General features: G+C 45.5%; 1 protein-coding gene across 8 annotated transcripts; it reads right to left on the bottom strand.

Moving 5' to 3' along the window:
• Window positions 1–728: 728 nt before the first annotated feature.
• On the bottom strand, window positions 729–12363 carry TMEM220 (transmembrane protein 220). 8 transcript variants are annotated; one of them, XM_075903421.1, is made up of 7 exons: window positions 12178–12321; window positions 10422–10451; window positions 7071–7131; window positions 6421–6481; window positions 4895–5018; window positions 2593–2652; window positions 729–907 (listed from the first exon to the last, which is right to left on the bottom strand). In XM_075903421.1, exons 2-7 carry the CDS (start codon window positions 10445–10447, stop codon window positions 775–777), a joined length of 465 nt encoding a protein of 154 aa, XP_075759536.1. In that variant the 5' UTR covers window positions 10448–10451; window positions 12178–12321; the 3' UTR covers window positions 729–774. The 8 variants fall into 8 exon arrangements, with proteins under 8 accessions (XP_075759536.1, XP_075759535.1, XP_075759534.1 ...); XM_075903420.1 differs by having other exon boundaries at window positions 4895–5039; XM_075903419.1 differs by having other exon boundaries at window positions 7071–7158.
• Window positions 12364–17176: the final 4813 nt, after the last annotated feature.

The raw sequence follows: 17176 nt of genomic DNA on the forward strand, positions 1-17176 counted from the left end.
CAACCCACCACAGCGACATCTAACTTCAAAAAGGGGAGCTATACAGAAATGAGAAAGCTAGGAATCATCACCATAATAAAATACCTGCATGTTTCCCCAGGCGGAGTGCTTACCTTTCCTTCCCCTGGCAGAGGGGGCTCCCCAAACCGAGGGGTCAGTGGCCACAGCAGCAATAGAGTCTAGACCAGTGGTCAACAGGATAACCACAGGGAGAGACAGATGTGTTGGCTGAGGGGTGGCCACAGGGTGAGAGCAAGTCCCACCTATGGTCTCCTTTGCCATGTTCTGGAGGGGCAGGGAAGAAACACTAGAGGGAAGAGAGACTGGGAAGTGGAAGAGCAGGCAAAGGCCAACTACTGGTCCCTGCTAGGCTGTGGGCAGGGGAGAAGCGTGCCAATAGGGAGGTATGGGGAGACACAATCACTGGTGCATAGGTATACTGACTCCTCCAGCTGCACTGGGAAGGGGAGGAACTTCAATATCATGGGGGAGTGCAGTGCATGGGGGGGGGAACAGGAAGGGCTACAAATGCTGAGGGTAGGTGCAGAGGTGTACATGCAAGTGGGTGGGCAAGGGGGCAATAGAGACTTGGGAACGGACTTGAAACAGGCTGGTGGCAGGGCAGGAAAATACAGGAAATAGGGGCAGGGTGATGTTCTTGGTTCATAGCTGCAGTTTCTGCCAATCCAACACCAGTTGTCAACTAAGAACCAAAATCCAAAGACAAATAGCTTGAAAATAGAATATTTATTGTGTGTGTTTGGTCCTGCCTGGTTAAATCACAGTCTTGCAGTGAGTTGGCCAGGATGATCGCATCTCTGAGTTCATATAAATGTACAGCCAGGATACAAAGGGGAAGAAAGAGAGAGTAACTGCACCCATCAGACACATTCCACCCATGGGATTTCTAGAAAGAACAAAACACAATGGTGGTGTTATTTCAGACCAAACCCAGCTAGCAACAGCGGTGCCTTGGCTCAGGGTAAGACTCATTATCAGACTGGGGAGCCTGGAAACAAGCAGTGCTAATGAGCTGCAGTCAGCATACCACAAAATCTCCCTGCCAGCTACTGCTGCAGGTGGCTTCTCTGAAACTTTTGCGCCTGCCCCCAAACCCTGCTCTTTAGTGGGACAAGAGAACAGAGCAGGCCATTATTCAGCCAGTAAGAATCCAGGCAGCGTCAGGCACTGGAAGGAAGAAAGGCTGCAATTTCAACCAACGGACAAATGGGAGACAGCCAGGGATTCAAGCAGCAGATTTTCCCAGATCTGCAGTTTGAGAATAGGGCTTTTCAGCTTCCATATGCACATTCCCCAGGTTCTATTTTCATTAGGCACATACCAAAGTATAATTCTTAGTGACCTGGTGTAAATGAGGCAAACTCAGGCTGCACCTCCATTGCTGCCTCTTTACTGATGGAGAAGTGACTATACCAGGAACAAAGGCAGTTAAGTGTATTTTTGTGCTTTTTGAAATAAGGATATTTTTTAGTCCTTAAGTTGAGATCTGATGGTGCTCCTTAACAGCAAGCAGACTCTTTGCACCCCCTTACTGTGCTAGGTCCTGGCCTTCCTTGATTTGTGGAACTGCACTGAGATTTTGTGGTGTACCTAGAGATCATATTTATGCTGGGTCTGGATTTTATTTTAACTCACCAGAAAAACTTATGGAATAACACACACATTTAACCCTTTTCTATACAAATTAAGATGATAGATAATCACTATTGCCAGTTTCCTTTAAATACTGGCTCTTGGCTTATTACAAAAATGGTTCCTTGCAGTGCCTGTTATTGAAGATGCTGCTCACCAAAGACAGAATCTCTTCAGGTCCCTGGATCTTTGCTCTTTAGCCCTAATGGAATAGCCCTAGCTCACAGTGCTAGTGGGGCCAGCATTGAAGAGTCTTGCTCATGAGAGTCATCTCTGCTCATCCAAGCATTCACACAGTCACATAAGGCTTACTGAGTTGTTATTATTTATCTGTTTTTGAATCGCGTATGTGGAAAAGCTGGTGGTCAGGATATTGAACATTTTTAAATCTTCATACAACAGCAGCAGGACAACATGTAATCATTTTTAAACAGAAAAAAACCCAACAACACACCTTGGAAATAAAAAACCCGCCATACATTTCAGCTCAAGTTCACTTCTCAGAAAGTTCTGAGAACATGTAAACAGAGTTCTAATGGGAACACTTTTGCTACTTAAGTTTTTGCAGTTACTGCCTGCATCAACTGGGACACTGTTTCATTCATATATATGAGATAAAAGAAGATGTGAAGAAACATCCCCAACTTCAGACTCTGCAGGGGCAGGAAGTTATCCTGTGGACAGGGCTCACCTCATCCTTCTTCCCTTTTCCTTTACACTGCAAATGACCATCAGACCTTGTCCTTCCAGAAACCCAACAAGTTCTGAGCATGGCGCTGTGCCCACTTCTGAGCAGGATTTAGACAGTAATATGCAACAAGGCAGCACAAAGCCAGAATCACCTACGGATAGGGAAACAGCTAGCTGCAGCCAGCCCAGTAGCTTTTAGACCCTTTTATTAGCATTAACCATAAGTATACAAATGGATTAAAGACTTACTTTGCTGAATTGCGGCAAAGACGCATCCATACAGCAATAATCACCAGCCCAAACAACTCCCTATATAAAATAAGAAAAAAAAATCAATGTACAATTGCACAAGCATTTGCTTACACAAGGACAAACTCTCTGCAAAAGGAAACGGTAAGTGTGCATGCATCCCCCTTAGAGGAATTAGATTTACTATTAAATTAGGATCTGAACTGACAAATCAGAATGGAATTCATACCCCTAATTCCACATACACACACAACCAGCCTACACAATCCACAAAGATTTCTGCTTTTGTTTTCCATTACACTCCTACCTTTTAATACTAAATAAAACGATAGGATAGCTGAATATGAATAAGCTTACACCATGAACATTGGACTACATTTTTTACAGAAATACAGATAATCCTATAAGATACACATGATGGTGCCCACTGTGCATTTAAACAGTAGCATAAGATAGCATCACTTTTACTTTGTACACAAGCAAGCACCTGGCTTACTCAAAGGACTCCCTGAATTTTTGCCTAGTGGCACTTTTCCTCCATCACTTTCAACCTCTTTTCCCCCAGGTTTGGCAGCAGCGTTTCCAGGAGCTGGACAGCATCCCAGCCCAGACAAACAGGTACATCCAAACAAAAGTAAGGGGATAACAATTAGAGATGTTAAAATGCATTTATTTAGGTAAATGTATAACCGCTGATATTTTCTGTGGTTAAATTTACGTGCAAGGAAGAGGAGGTGGCTCTCTGGGAGCCAGTGCATGTGGGGGGCCATCTTAAAAATGGCGCCTCATGTGTACCAGCTCCCACCTATCTCCCCCAGCCCCGCACTGCTGCCTCTGTACTTTGTGTCAGAGGGGAGGGAGCTGAATCAGAGTGGTTCCACAGGAGCTAGTATGTGTGGGGAGTTGGCTTAAAAACTGGTTCTCTACCCATACCAGCTCCTGCCTGCCCCCCACACTGCTACCTCTGATACAGAGGCAGCAGTACTGAGAGGTGGGGAGGGACAGAGGGAGGCTACATGTAACCGTGTACACGTTTACACTTTCATATCCCTAATAACAATTGATGATTTTTTTTGGAAAAAAGTTTTCTATTTTATTTAAATTATAAGTTTTTCTTATTAAAAATAAACCAGTTTAGATTGAAATCTAAATTGAATACAAAAATATGTTAAAGCCTAAACATTCTCATTCGAACATATAAACAAACAATATCTACACACTGAATCTATGAGTCTATGGCTGCTTTTCTACATAGAGAAAAATGTTTTACCACAACTTTAACTTTTGAGATCAAGCTTTATAAATACGGCCCAAGAAATTCAGCCTAGAAAGTTAGGAGACTGTCTAATTTTCAAAACACTTCAGAGAAATTAGGAATTTAAAATCCTGTCACTTTTACATAGGCATATTTGAAAACTTTCCTGAAATAATCTGTTTAATTCACTGACCGGTCAATTTGTTTGTTGAATAAATAATTTAGTTGTAAATGTGAAACGTTTTGCTAAGGGAAGTTTCCAAAATATTAAAGTTTGTTTTAATATCTTTAAATGTTACATGCTGCCGTGTGTGTGTAATTAAATTCCAGTTACCATCCTAATGAAGTTAGGCAAATCATAAACAAAAAGTTAAATAAATAAGAAATATATAATTTGCCATCTGCTGACATACTAAAAGGTATGGTTATTAAGAATTTGAAAAATATTAAGCTATAATTATTTACATAGATGTATATTAATCATAGTGTACACTGAGATGGCAAAAAGATGTACCAAATCTTGTGTAAAAGTTCTACTTAGTTGTACCAAATCTTGTGTAAAAGTTCTACTTAGTTGTAAATCAACATGTTGTAATGTTTATATTGACCAATGAGAGTACACCTTTCTTCAGAAAATAACTGAAATGCAAATGGAAAAGTGTATTAAAATGGATTATTTAAATCACTTTATTTACATCAATCTGCCTTGAATGCAATAGTGGAAACTTACCCAATTCCTACCTCTGGAGTCAGAACACAGGGGACTTCCAAAGGATGCAGTGCCCATTTGGGGAGTTTTGAGTCCTAGAACTGACCCTAACCCCATCTGTGACTGACCCAAGCAAAGAAAATAGGGGATTCTGCCAATTTACCACTTGTGCTCACTGGCTCCTTTGTCAACTGTTTGTCCAACATATTGCTGGACTAGCAATGCCTTGGGCGAGTTGCTTATTAGCCTGACTTCCTCCACGACAGCTGAGCTGCCAGAGGACTTTCTGCTTCATGCGTAGGCTTTGAGGGTTAGCACAGAACAGATTAATTACTCACCTTCCTTCCTCTTCATGCAAGATGTTACTTTTTGCATAAGTGAACAAAGAGTACCCCAGTGCAATGGTCCCAAGTAAACAAGCAGCTGAATGCAGATCCGACAGGCTCCTCCAGATGACGTTATCTGGGGAAGAACAGACCGGAGCTACTAAATGTGTAAGAACATGCTCCATGGAGCACATGCTAAGTCTTCCAGCCTGTAAAAGAGGCTGCGTGAAAATGTACTCTTCCACTAATACACATGCACTAGGAAGGAGAGATGCAGGAGTGTTTGCTGCAACACTAAGCAGGACTTTCTCTTTTAAGTATCCAAATGTCTGAAATGATGAAGGAAAGCTGGTCTAGAAATACTATTGACAAACACAAGCTCTGGGTTGATTTCAGATTCTCTTTCCCAGGAATCTAACTCCTTGGTGGCTCCACTGCTATGGAGACTATCACAGATCCTCCCTAGGAAACAAAAGCAAGCTCCACTGTTCAGTGACTTCAGAAAAGGACATGGAGCATTACAAATGAAAGACTACATAGCAAGAAACATGACTGCCACGCACCCGCTGCCCACGCTCAGGATCTTGGCAGAGAGATCTGGGTGCTCCTCAGAATTCTAGGGCAAGGGGAGACCTTGCCACAAGCATGGCAAAATATTCCAGGATAGGTTAGAAAGGGCCCATACACAGGCTTCTGTGGCTTACTGGTCCATGCTGGAGAGCTAAGGGAGGCAGAGGTGAGTGAATGACAAATGATGCTCTGACTGACCTCCATAATGACAAGTCAGGAAGTAGAAAACCGGAAGGCTTAACAAACAAAGTCTCTTCGGGGGCAGAACCTTCCAATGGATGGAGAGCTCCAGGCAAGAGCTGACCATTGCAGGCTTCCAGTATACAAGAGACCTATGTTGTATGTGTTTTTAACTTTGCAAAAGATTTACATAGAAGTCTGATGGCTCTGTTGAACTGCTGGCAGCTCATGGCCTTTCACAGTCCTGACATGAAATGCTTCTTATTCATTTGGCACAATCAAGACAAACATAATTAGGAAAAACAAATGTCCTTAAAATATGCAAGTATGCTGAAAATAAACGTTAGGCTTTCTAAACCAAAGGAATGTGGAAAAGGTATTTTCCTTTCCAACATTCTTATTTCTTTACTTTCAGCATTTATCTCAATTTGGGCATTGAAAATAGACTTTCAGTTTCTCTTGCAGGCTCTCATGCACTAGCAAAATGCTCCGATGTTGAGGTTGCAAATGCTACAGAGCCAGGTTTCTTTACAAGGTGGGACTGTTACACTTGTATTTAATACAGGCATCATTTTGGGAGGCAGATGCAACATGTTATAGAAGAGACATTGTGCTCTTTCATGGAGACTTTACTTGGTTGTTTGTCTGTATTTTCCTTAATCCGCAATAAAATTCATTCAACGTACATGGTTATTTAGCATACAGAAAATAATTTTTCAAAATTCTTTCCAATGAGATAAAAAAAAACAGGAAACACTTATATTGAGCTTCAGTTGTATAAATCTTACTTTTATTTTCTGGGCCAAATTTGGCCTGAGAGGGTCCTTGTAGATACAGCCTCATCAGTCTCTGCCAGAAAATAATATTCCGCGTTGACTATACAATTCTAGAACTCCTTACCAAGCCATATTATAAGAATACTACCCTGCTATATGTGCACTTGTTTGGTAAATCACAGTGGGTAGTTAATGCTTTTATCTCTTCAGAACATTGTACAAACATTCACACATAGCCCTTCTTGGAGACAGGTAAGAATCATCACAATTTTACAGACAAGGAAACAGAAAGAAGTTCAGTGACTTGCCAATACGAATGGCAGCGCCTTAGACCATGGAAGTTTCCAACTGGCAGTCTCCTGGTCAGCCCAATAAATGATCATTCTGTATGAGACCCAGACTGTGGCAGTTTGGGTGCAGTAACAAGGATGTTTCTGGGTGGAGAATTAATTTAGAGACAATGGACTAAAATTCATTTCCAGGACATCCGCCTACAGCAGAAAAGCAGTTATTACTGCTTGGAATGGATCCCTCACTACCTGCAGTGCTGGACAGCTGAACACATTTCCACATAGCCCTGGATTTGCATCCTACCATGACAAAAAATGAAAACTAATTTCTTTGTAGTGAAGCTCTGACAGTTTAGAATGTCAGTATCATACCTGTAATTGACGGGGTAAGGCCAACAAGCAGCGTAAGGACAGCAGGTACAACGTAGACCATCTGTTAGAGAGATATAGCAAATCCAGCCTGTAGAATGAGAAGGCAGAGCACAGAGAAGCAGCCACATCCCATCCAGATCATTTACACAATGCAGAAGAGCAGGTGATCTGGAACAATTACAATAGAGAGAATTGATGCAGAGCCTAGAACTTCTCTGATCAGGAGGTGTGAGCCCAAGAGAAGGAGTAGAAGAGAGAGTTGGTGCTTGTCCTAGACCAGCGGTACGAAATCATTTTTGATGGAGGGGCACTTCAAGAAGTTGATAAGTGGTCCAGGGCCACACTCTTCCATGATATTAATGGAGGAAGTGCAGGTCTGGGATGGAGGTTGGGTGCAGAAGGGAGCTTGGGGTAAGGAACTGAGGTGCAGGAGATGGTGTGGGGTTTGGGAAGGAGTTTGGATGAAGGAGGGGACTGGATACAGAAGGGGGTACAGGTGCAGGAGAGGATTCTGACCTGGAAGAGGGCTGTTGGAGGGTCTACAGGGTGGGGGTTGTGGCCTGAGGTGGAGATGCAGGGGTTTAAGTTGTGACCTAGGGGAGGGGACTGGGGTGCAGAGTCTGAGAAGGGGGATGAGTGCTGAAGGACTGGGTTACAACTTGAGGCAGAGGTGCAAGAGAAGAAGGACCTGGGGTGCCAGATGCAGGCTCTGGCCAGGAGGTGCTTATCTAGATGACTCCCAATCAGCAGCCCAGTAGGATCTGTTAAGTGAAAAATATGGAGACCTGGGAGTTGAGTCAGAAATGGGAGGGATCATGGGCTATAACAGCAGAGAAAAAGGAGGGACTGGCAGAACTGGGAGGCAAAATCAAATCAGTAGCTTAGATGCCTATATACAAATGCAAGAAGTATGGGTAATAAGCAGGAACAACTTGAAGTCCTAATAAATAAACACAACTATGACATAGTTGTTATCAGACGCTTGGTGGGATAATACACACAATTGCAACAGCTTACTCAGGGTACAGCTTACTCAGAAAGGATAGGCAGGGTAAACTGGGAGGAGGTGTTGCCGTATATGTTAAAAATGTACACTTTTGGATTGAGGTGGAGATGGACATAGAAGACCAAAGTGCTGAGAGTCTCAAATCATGTCTAACCAATCTGATAGATTTCTTTGGTAGGAGTCTTGTGGATAAGGGAAAAGTGGTGGATGTGGTATACCTAGACTTTAGTAAAGGCATTTGATACAGTCTCACATGACGTTCTTGTCAATAAACTAGGCAAATACAACTTAGATGGGGCTACTATAAAGTGCGTGCATAACTGGCTGGATAACCATTCTCAGAGGGCAGTTATTAACAGTTCATAATCCTGCTGGAAGGGCATAACAAGTGGGGTTCTGTAGGGGTCTGTTGTGGGGCTAGTACCATTCAATATTTTCATCAATGATTTAGATATTGGCATAGAGTACGCTTGTCCTCCAGGGTTAGGGGTTTGGCTCAGGGCTAGCAACCCTGATCTAGAAAAAGCTTTTGTTATGAAAATAGCAACAAAGATTTCCTTCTGTTGCTGCCCTATACGCCAGTGGGCATGAAAGATGATGATGATGATGATGATAGAGTATGCTTATTAAGTTTGCAGATGATACCAAGTTGGGAGGGGTTGCAACTGCTTTAGAGGATAGGGTCATAATTCAAAATGATCTCGACAAACTGGAGAAATAGTCTGAGGTAAACAGGAAGTATAATAAGGACAAATGCCAAGTATTCCACTTAGGAAGGAACTATCAGATTCACACATATAGAATGGGAAACGACTGTCTAGGAAGGAGTACTGCAGGAAGGGATCGAGGGGTCATAGTGGACCACAAGCTAAATATGAGTCAACAGTGTGACACTGTTGCAAAAAAAGGCAAACATGATTCTGGGATGCATTAACAGGAGTGTTGTGAACAAGACACAATAAGTTATTCTTCTGCTCTACTCTGCGCTGATTAGGCCTCAGTTGGAGTACTGTGTCCAGTTCTGGACACCACATTTCAAGAAAGGTGTGGTGAGACTGGAGAAGGTCCACAGAAGAGCAACAAGAATGATTAATGGTCTAGAGAACATGACCTATGAGGGAAGACTGAAAGAATTGGGCTTTAGTTTAGAAAAGAGAAGACTGAGAGGGGACATGATAGCAGTCTTCAAGTACCTAAAAGATTGTTATAAGGAGGAGAGACAAAAATTGTTCTTCCTGGCCTCTGAGGATAGGACAAGAAGCAAGGGAGGTTTAGATCGGACATTAGGAAAAGCTTTCTAACTGTCAGGGTGGTTAAACAATAGAATAAATTGTATAGGGAGGTTGTGGAATCTCCATCTCTGGAGATATTTAAGAGCAGGTTAGATAGACCTCTATCAGGGATGGATTAGACAGTGCTGGGTTCTGCCGTGAGGGTGGGGGACTGGACTCAATGACCTCTCGAGGTCTCTTCCAGTTCTAGTGTTCTATGATCTCCAGGCAGGCTCCCTACCCTCCACGTCCCTGTGTTGTTCATAGTGGACATCTGCAGGGGCCACATGCTCTGTGCACTGAGAGTCCCTGTGCGGGAGAGGAGGAGCAGACATAGCATGCTGCTTGCAGGCCTAGATAGCTCCTGTTACCCAGAAACTGGCCAATGGGAACGGCGAGATTGTGCTGGGAGCAGCATGTGTAGCTGGAAGCAGTAGATTGTGCTGGGAGCAGCATGTGAAGCTCTCCCAGGGACTCATGGTGTGCAGAGCACATGGCCCCAACAACAGGCTACTTTGAGCAGCGTGTGGGATGTGGAAGGCATGGAGCCTGTCTGAGACTGCTGCTGGGCCATGGGACAATGGCAATGAGGTGCATCTGGTAGTTTATCAGGCCACATTCAGCCTGCCCATGCCCTAGACAAAGATGGTAGTACATGAGGCCCAGTAACATGGAATAAAAGTCTCTGGAATTGCAGTACAGGTAATCACACTTGATAACCTATCCACCGCTTCCCCCACACTTCAGAGAGAAGATTATGTTTCCAAATGATGTAACTTTAAAAAGTTGACTATTATCCAGGATGTGGAGGTAAAGCTCATCTAAAGCAGGCTTCAAGTTTTACCTGCTCCAGGCAGAATTACAGAACCAATTCAGATAGTTTGAAGTCATACTCATATTGTGATCTTGTGCGCCACAGGTCAGGCTGAAGCTAGAAACGCCACTGCAAACCTTTCACAAGAGGGCTGTGACAGAAAAGGGGGCAGACGCGCAGCAAAGGAGTGAATTTAAGAGTCTCTCCCATAAAATACTCCAGATTCTTCATCAGCTAGGAAAGGCTGAAGTCATACTCACTGTCCACAGTCCTGCATCAGGATCATTTATCTGCAATGACAAAGAGGTCAGAATGAGCACTCAGACAAGATCTTTGGGGCATTCATCTAGCATCAAGAATCTCAAATCTACATTTGTCCTCTCAGCTGGGGCAAGAATGAAAAGTATTCTATTTAAAAGGATTCTGATGGCTCAGATTTCTCTTATTTTGGAAAGGGAGAGCTGGTTAAAGCCAGCATGTGTACATAGGTACCCTGCTGCTGTTGTCATCTGGATGCATATGTAGAGAACCAGAGATCAAAATTTTGTTGTGCAGGAAGCACATTTTCCCAGGCACTAAGTTAAACAAAATTGTTTACAACAGTGTCTTCTGGATAACACCAAAGTACAAGAAGGGGGGACAGCTTTCAATGTTTACATTAGGACAAAACTGCCAATCCAAGCCAGCTAGCCTTTGGACTCAGTCAAATAAGACTGTACTTTGGGTTCAGTACTAGCTTGTGAATAAAGACACTTGGCCTCTGTTCCCAGGTTGACCTGGTGAATGAGGTTGCCCCTCTGCCGTGTAAATTAGCCAAACAGGACAGTTTCTGTGACAAAGGATAAATGGACACAAATCAGACGTCAGGAATGTTAACACACATAAACCTGTAGGGGAACATTTTAACCTCCCTGGACTTTCAACAATGAATTTAAAAGTCACCATCATTCTGCAAAGGAATTTCAAAAACTGATTACAAAGGGAAACAGCTGAATTTGGTTTTGAATAAGGATATTAACTGGTTAACACACTACAAATGCAATTTCCCCTGCCTTTGATATTCGCATTTCCACATCAAATGCTATGACTGGGAGACATCAGGCCTCACATTACAAAATATTTTGGATGATCTCTACATTTTGAAATGTATAAATTAAAACAGAATACAAAGTGTACAGTGATAACTTTCTCTTTATTTTTTAAATTTCTGCACTGTAAATAAGAAAAAAAAAGAAACACTATTTAAATTCACCCAATACAAGTACTGGAGTGTGATCTTTTCATGAAAATGCAACTTTCAGCCTCCTCCCCCAGCCTCTCCCCCATTCACCCACAGCCTGACTGTCCCCACTCCATTCTCCCCTGTTCCAGCACCACTGACCCCACACCCCTTTATTTGTCTCCCAGCCTGAATGACATTGCCCCATTCACCCTCCCTAGGGCCTTCTCCCCCGCCCCACTGCCCGACTGGCCCCGCCCAGATTCATCCCTCCCCCTGCCTGCCTGACCCCGCCCCCATTCATCCCGCCCCCAGCCTGACCCCGCCCCTCCCCAGCCCCTTTCCCCCTGCCAGCCTGACCCCGCCCCATTCATCCCGCCCCCAGCCTCATCCCGCCCCTCCCCAGCCCCTTCCTCGCCAGACTGACCCCGCCCCCTGCCTGCCTGACCCCTCCCCCATTCATCCCGCCCCCAGCCTGACCCCGCCCCTCCCCAGCCCCTTCCTCGCCAGCCTGACCCCGCCCCCTGCCAGCCTGACCCCGCCCCATTCATCCCGCCCCCAGCCTGACCCCGCCCCTCCCCAGCCCCTCCCTCGCCAGACTGACCCCGCCCCCTGCCAGCCTGACCCCTCCCCATTCATCCCGCCCCCAGCCTGACCCCGCCCCTCCCCAGCCCCTTCCTCGCCAGACTGACCCCAAACCCTGCCAGCCTGACCCCGCCCCATTCATCCCGCCCCCAGCCTGACCCCGCCCCTTTCTCCCCTGCCCGACTGGCCCCGCCCCTCAGGCGCGGCCCGACCTGCACGGCAGCCGCCAGCGCGAAGAAGGCGGCCATGAGGAGGTTGCAGAGTCTCCAGAGGCGGCCCGAGCCGGGGCCGCTCCCCGCCATGGTACAGGCCGCCCGCGCCCCGCCCCGCCCCAGGAGGCTCCTCCCCTGGGCGGGCCCGCCTCGGAAGCGGAAGTCGCCGCGGGGCTCGGGAGCGCAAGGGGCGGGGCCTGCGGCTGGCCGAGTCCTGGGACGCGCTCCCCTTGTGACCGCGCTGGGCGCACTGCGGGGCTCAGACCCTCCTGGCGGGCCGAGGGCTCCGTGCGGAGCTGGCTCGCCCCCTAGTGGCTCGGGGTCACGGCTGCAGCCTGCTGGGTGGGAGCAGCCCGGAGACCCTGGTGGGCTAGCGGGGTGCGAGTGTAGCCACGTCCCCGGTTCACCTCCGTGGTCACGTGCAGGGTCCCCAGAGCTGACTGCTCTCCTGCCCCGCTGTGAGGCTGGGGGCAGGACGGAGCCACTACACTGCCCCTTCTTGGCAAGAAAACCCTCTTGTGCAATGCCGTTATTCCTGAAAAGAATCCGCTAGCGGCATTGTGCAAGAGGGTTTTTCTTGTGCAAGAAGGGGTGGTGTAGACAGCTCCTTCTGGCGCAAGAGCCTCTTCTGCAAAATGGCAGCTCATTAGGTATGCAAATGAGGCTTGGTGGTATTCCAGCTTAGCCTCATTTGCATATTTCTGTCACAAAGCCTCGGGAGAAGCCGGCCGAGTGGGGGGGGGGCAGCCCAGGCGCACCTGGGCTGCCCCGCCCGAGCCCCTCCGCGGCTTTGCAAAGCTGCTGCGGCTTTGCTCCCGGTGCCTCTGGTCTGCTGGGGACCGTCTCTAGCAGACCAGGGACACCGGGAGCAAAGGAGGTGGAGGGGCGCTGGGGTATAAGACGAAACCCTATCTTTTAATTAAAAAATTAGGGGGTCGTCTTATACGCCCAGTCGCCCTATACGCCAGAAAATACGGTATATCTCAGATATTGAAGCCTTCAAATACTTTGAAAACCCCAAGATGCAGAGAATCCTCTAGCTGTGATCTGTACCCCATGCTACAGAGAAAGGCGAAAAACCTCCAGGGCCTCTGTCAATCTACCCTGAAGGAAAATTCCTTCCCGACCCCAAATATGGAATATCGTCATGGTGACTTCCTATGTGTTATTAGGAACTGTGGATTGGTAGCCTATGCATAGCAAGTTTTCTAAGGGCACAACTTCTCTTTTCACCAAAAGGATCAGAGACTCCCCTTTTCTCTCTGGAGCATCTGCCTATAGGTCTTAACAGTGATTATTCTGAATCCTCACAAGTTCTAAGCATTTGCCAAATTTCTATTTAAAGAAGTCAGCACAGTCCTTTGCAGGGATCAGGAAAAGGGGACAGCATGATAGTAGGAGGTTAACAAGGAAGGAGTCAAAGATGGGAAATAATATATTAGGATTTTTTAATGGGATGCCATGAGAGACAGGAAATATTGTTGTTTGACCAGATGGCAGAGCTGAAGAAGGAGAGAAAAAGTTGGTAGTGGAGGAAATCAGCATGGTCACAGGGCTTCCTCCAGACAGGCCTGCCACTTTATGGGATTTCCCCAATGACCAAAGTGTTCCAGACTCTTCTAAGGATCATCAATTAGCCTCCCCATGAAAAATCCCCACCAGACCTGCAGCAGCAGCTCTTGTTACATTTTTAGGGCGACAGGATGGCCATTCAAGGAGCCCATCTGCCATGAGACAAGAACCTCCATCTCTCTAGCAAATTGTAGCTGATTGGCTGCTTGCCCCACTAGTGCACCTCCTGGGGGTGAGCAACCAATCAGGGTTGCTGCAGCTAAAGGTCCCCTCACTGCTGGCAAAAATTAAGCTGACTGGTCCATAGTTTCTAGGATTGCACTTATTTCCCTTTTTAGAGATCTCTCCCATTTTCCATGGTTTTTCAACGTTAATTTCTGTGGTTTTTTAACGATGATGGCTAATGGCTCAGATATATCCTCAATAAGCTTCTTGAGTATTCTAGGATGCATTTCATCAGGCCCTGGTGACTTGAAGACATCTAATTTACCTACGTAATTTTTAACTTGTTCTTTTCCTGTTTTAACTTCTGAGCCTACCTCCTCTTTTTGCCAGCATTCACTGTTATAAGCATCCAATCACCACCAACCTTCTGGTGTAAATCAAAACAAAAAAGTCTGCCATTTCCACGTTTTCTGTTGTTTTCCCCTCTTCACTGAGCAATGGGCCTATCCTGTTCTTGGGCTTGCTCTTGCTTCGAATATATTTTTTCATGGGAATTTATAATGAAAGTCAAGGACAGGTGACTGATTTCTGTGATTTTTTTCATTATTGCCCGTGACCTATCTGTGACTTTTACTAAAATTATCCATTACATAATCTTAGCCTTATTTGTGATTTCTGATCCCTTGCTGCTTTCACACCATCCCCCACTCCTGCCTGATGGGCAGCCAGAGCCAGGCAATGTAAGATGCGGATGGGTGAGAGGAGCTGATTGGTCCTTACCATTGTCATGGTGGTGGATGAATGGGGAGAGGAGCAGAAAAAGGCCAGCAGCTTAGGTCTCATTCTGCTCCCTTCCCCTCCCTCCCACCATGGGCGACAAGTGTGTACCTCTGGCCCACCCCCACGCTACAGGAGGGAAGCAGAAGGCATGAGCATGGCTGATCTGATTTGCTCAGTTCTTTCTGTGCCTGTTCTCCCTTTGGTGGCAAGAACCATCAGGTTGTCCCAGCTCTCCTGCACCCATGACTCTACGGGAGACAGGATTCTCAATGGCTCAGCTGGTGCTGGCTTCTGACTTTGGAGGGTAGAAGAGCCTCCCTGGCAAGAAGCTGCTTCCACCAGGAGTAAGGGGAAGGCACACAGTGAAATTCAGGTTCCAGGGAGTGAGGGGCAGTGAGAGGTCAGGGGAGCAAGTTGCAGAAAAGGTGATGTCCCTTCCCTCGTGGCCAGGAAGGGAAGCAAGTGCCCCCCTCCTCCCCGCCCCAGTCAATCAGTTGAGTCCAGGCTTCCCATTCCTACTTTGGAGCAGTCGTCTCCTTCAGTCAGTTCCTTCTTGTTTCCCTTCCTGCAACTCGCTTATCAGAGAAGAAAGAGGATTCTGGGAGTAAATATTCAGAACATTCAGCAGTCTTGCCAGCAAGCTAAGGAAGTATGGATTGGATAAATGGACTGTAAGGTGGATAGAAAACTGGCTAGATGGTTGGACTCCAATGGATAGTGATCAATGTCTTGATGTTAGGTTGGCGGTCAGTTTCAAGTGGAGTGCCCCAAGGATCAGTTATAGGGCTGGTTTTGTTCAACATCTTTATTAATGACCTGGATGATGGGATCAGCAAGTTTGCAGATGACACCAAGCTAGGGGGAGAGGTAGATAAATTGGAGGGTAGGGACAGGGTCCAGAGTGACCTAAACAAATTGGAGGATTGGGCCAAAAGAAATCTGACGAGGTTCAAGAAGGACAAGTGTAGAGTCCTGCCCTTGGGACGGAAGAATCCCAACCATTGTTACAGGCTGGAACAGAGTGGCTAAGCAGCAGTTCAGCAGAAAAGGACTTGGGGATAACAGTGGATGAGAAGCTGGATATGAGTCAACAGTGTGCCCTTGTAGCCTAGAAGGATGGAAACTTTTTAAAGACACCATAATAGAAGCCCAACTTAAATGTATACCCCAAATTAAAAAACATAGCAAGAAACCTAAAAAAGAGTCACCGTGGCTTAACCACCATGTAAAAGAAGCAGTGAGGGACAAAAAGGTATCTTTTAAGAAGTGGAAATCCAATCCTAGTGAGATAAATAGAAAGGAACATAAACACTGTCAAGTCAAGTGTAAAAATGTAATAAGAAAAGCAAAAAAAGATTTTGAGGAACAGCTAGCTAAAAACTCAAAAAGAAATAAAATGTTTTAAGTATATTAGAAGCAGGAAGCCTGCTAAAAAATCTGTGGGTCCCCTAGACGATCGAGCTATAAAAGGAGCAATCAAGGACCATAAAGCCATTGCGGAGAAACTAAATGATTTCTTTGCTTCAGTCTTCACGGATGAGGATGTTAGGGAGATTCCCAAATCTGTACCGTCCTTTGTGAGTGATGAATCTGAGGAACTGTCTCAGATTGAAGTGTCATTAGAGAAGGTTTTGGAAGAAATAGAAAAACTTAATGTTAACAAATCTCCGGGACCAGATGGCATTCATCCAAGGGTTCTAAAAGAACTCAAAAGGGAAATTGCTGAACTATTATCTGTGGTTTGTAACCTATCCTTTAAATCGGCTTCTGTACCTAAGGACTGGAAGGTAGCCAATGTGACACCAATATTCAAAAAGGGCTCTAGAGGCGATCCTGGCAATTACAGACCGGTAAATCTAACTTCAGTACCGGGCAAATTAGTCGAAAGAATAGTAAAGAATAAAATTGTGAGGCATGTAGAAGAACATAATTTGTTGGACAAAAGTCAGCATGGTTTCTGTAAAGGGAAATCATGTCTTACTAATCTATTAGAGTTCTTTGAAGGGGTTAAAAACATGCAGACAAGGGGGATCCAGTAGATACAGTATACTTAGATTTTCAGAAAGCCTTTGACAAGGTCCCTCACCAAAGGCTCTTGTGTAAATTACATGGCCATGGGATAAGAGGGAAGGTCCTTTCTTGGATTGAGAACCGGTTAAAAGACAGGAAACAAAGTGTAGGAATAAATGGTAAATTTTCAGAATGGAGAGGGGTAACCAGTGGTGTCCCCCAAGGGTCAGTCCTGGGACCAATCCTTTTCAACTTATTCATAAATGATCTGGAGAAAGGGGTAAGCAGTGAGGTGGTAAAGTTTGGGGATGATACCAAACTGTTTAGGATAGTCAAGACAGAAGCAGACTGTGAGGGACTGTAAATAGATTTCACCAAACTGAGTGATTGGGCAACAAAATGGCAAATGAAATTTAATGTGAGTAAGTGTAAAGTAATGCACATTGGGAAAAATAACCCCAACTATACGAAC

Source organism: Pelodiscus sinensis, chromosome 20 (assembly GCF_049634645.1).
Source record: "Pelodiscus sinensis isolate JC-2024 chromosome 20, ASM4963464v1, whole genome shotgun sequence".
In the NCBI taxonomy this organism is placed as follows: Eukaryota; Metazoa; Chordata; order Testudines; family Trionychidae; genus Pelodiscus; species Pelodiscus sinensis.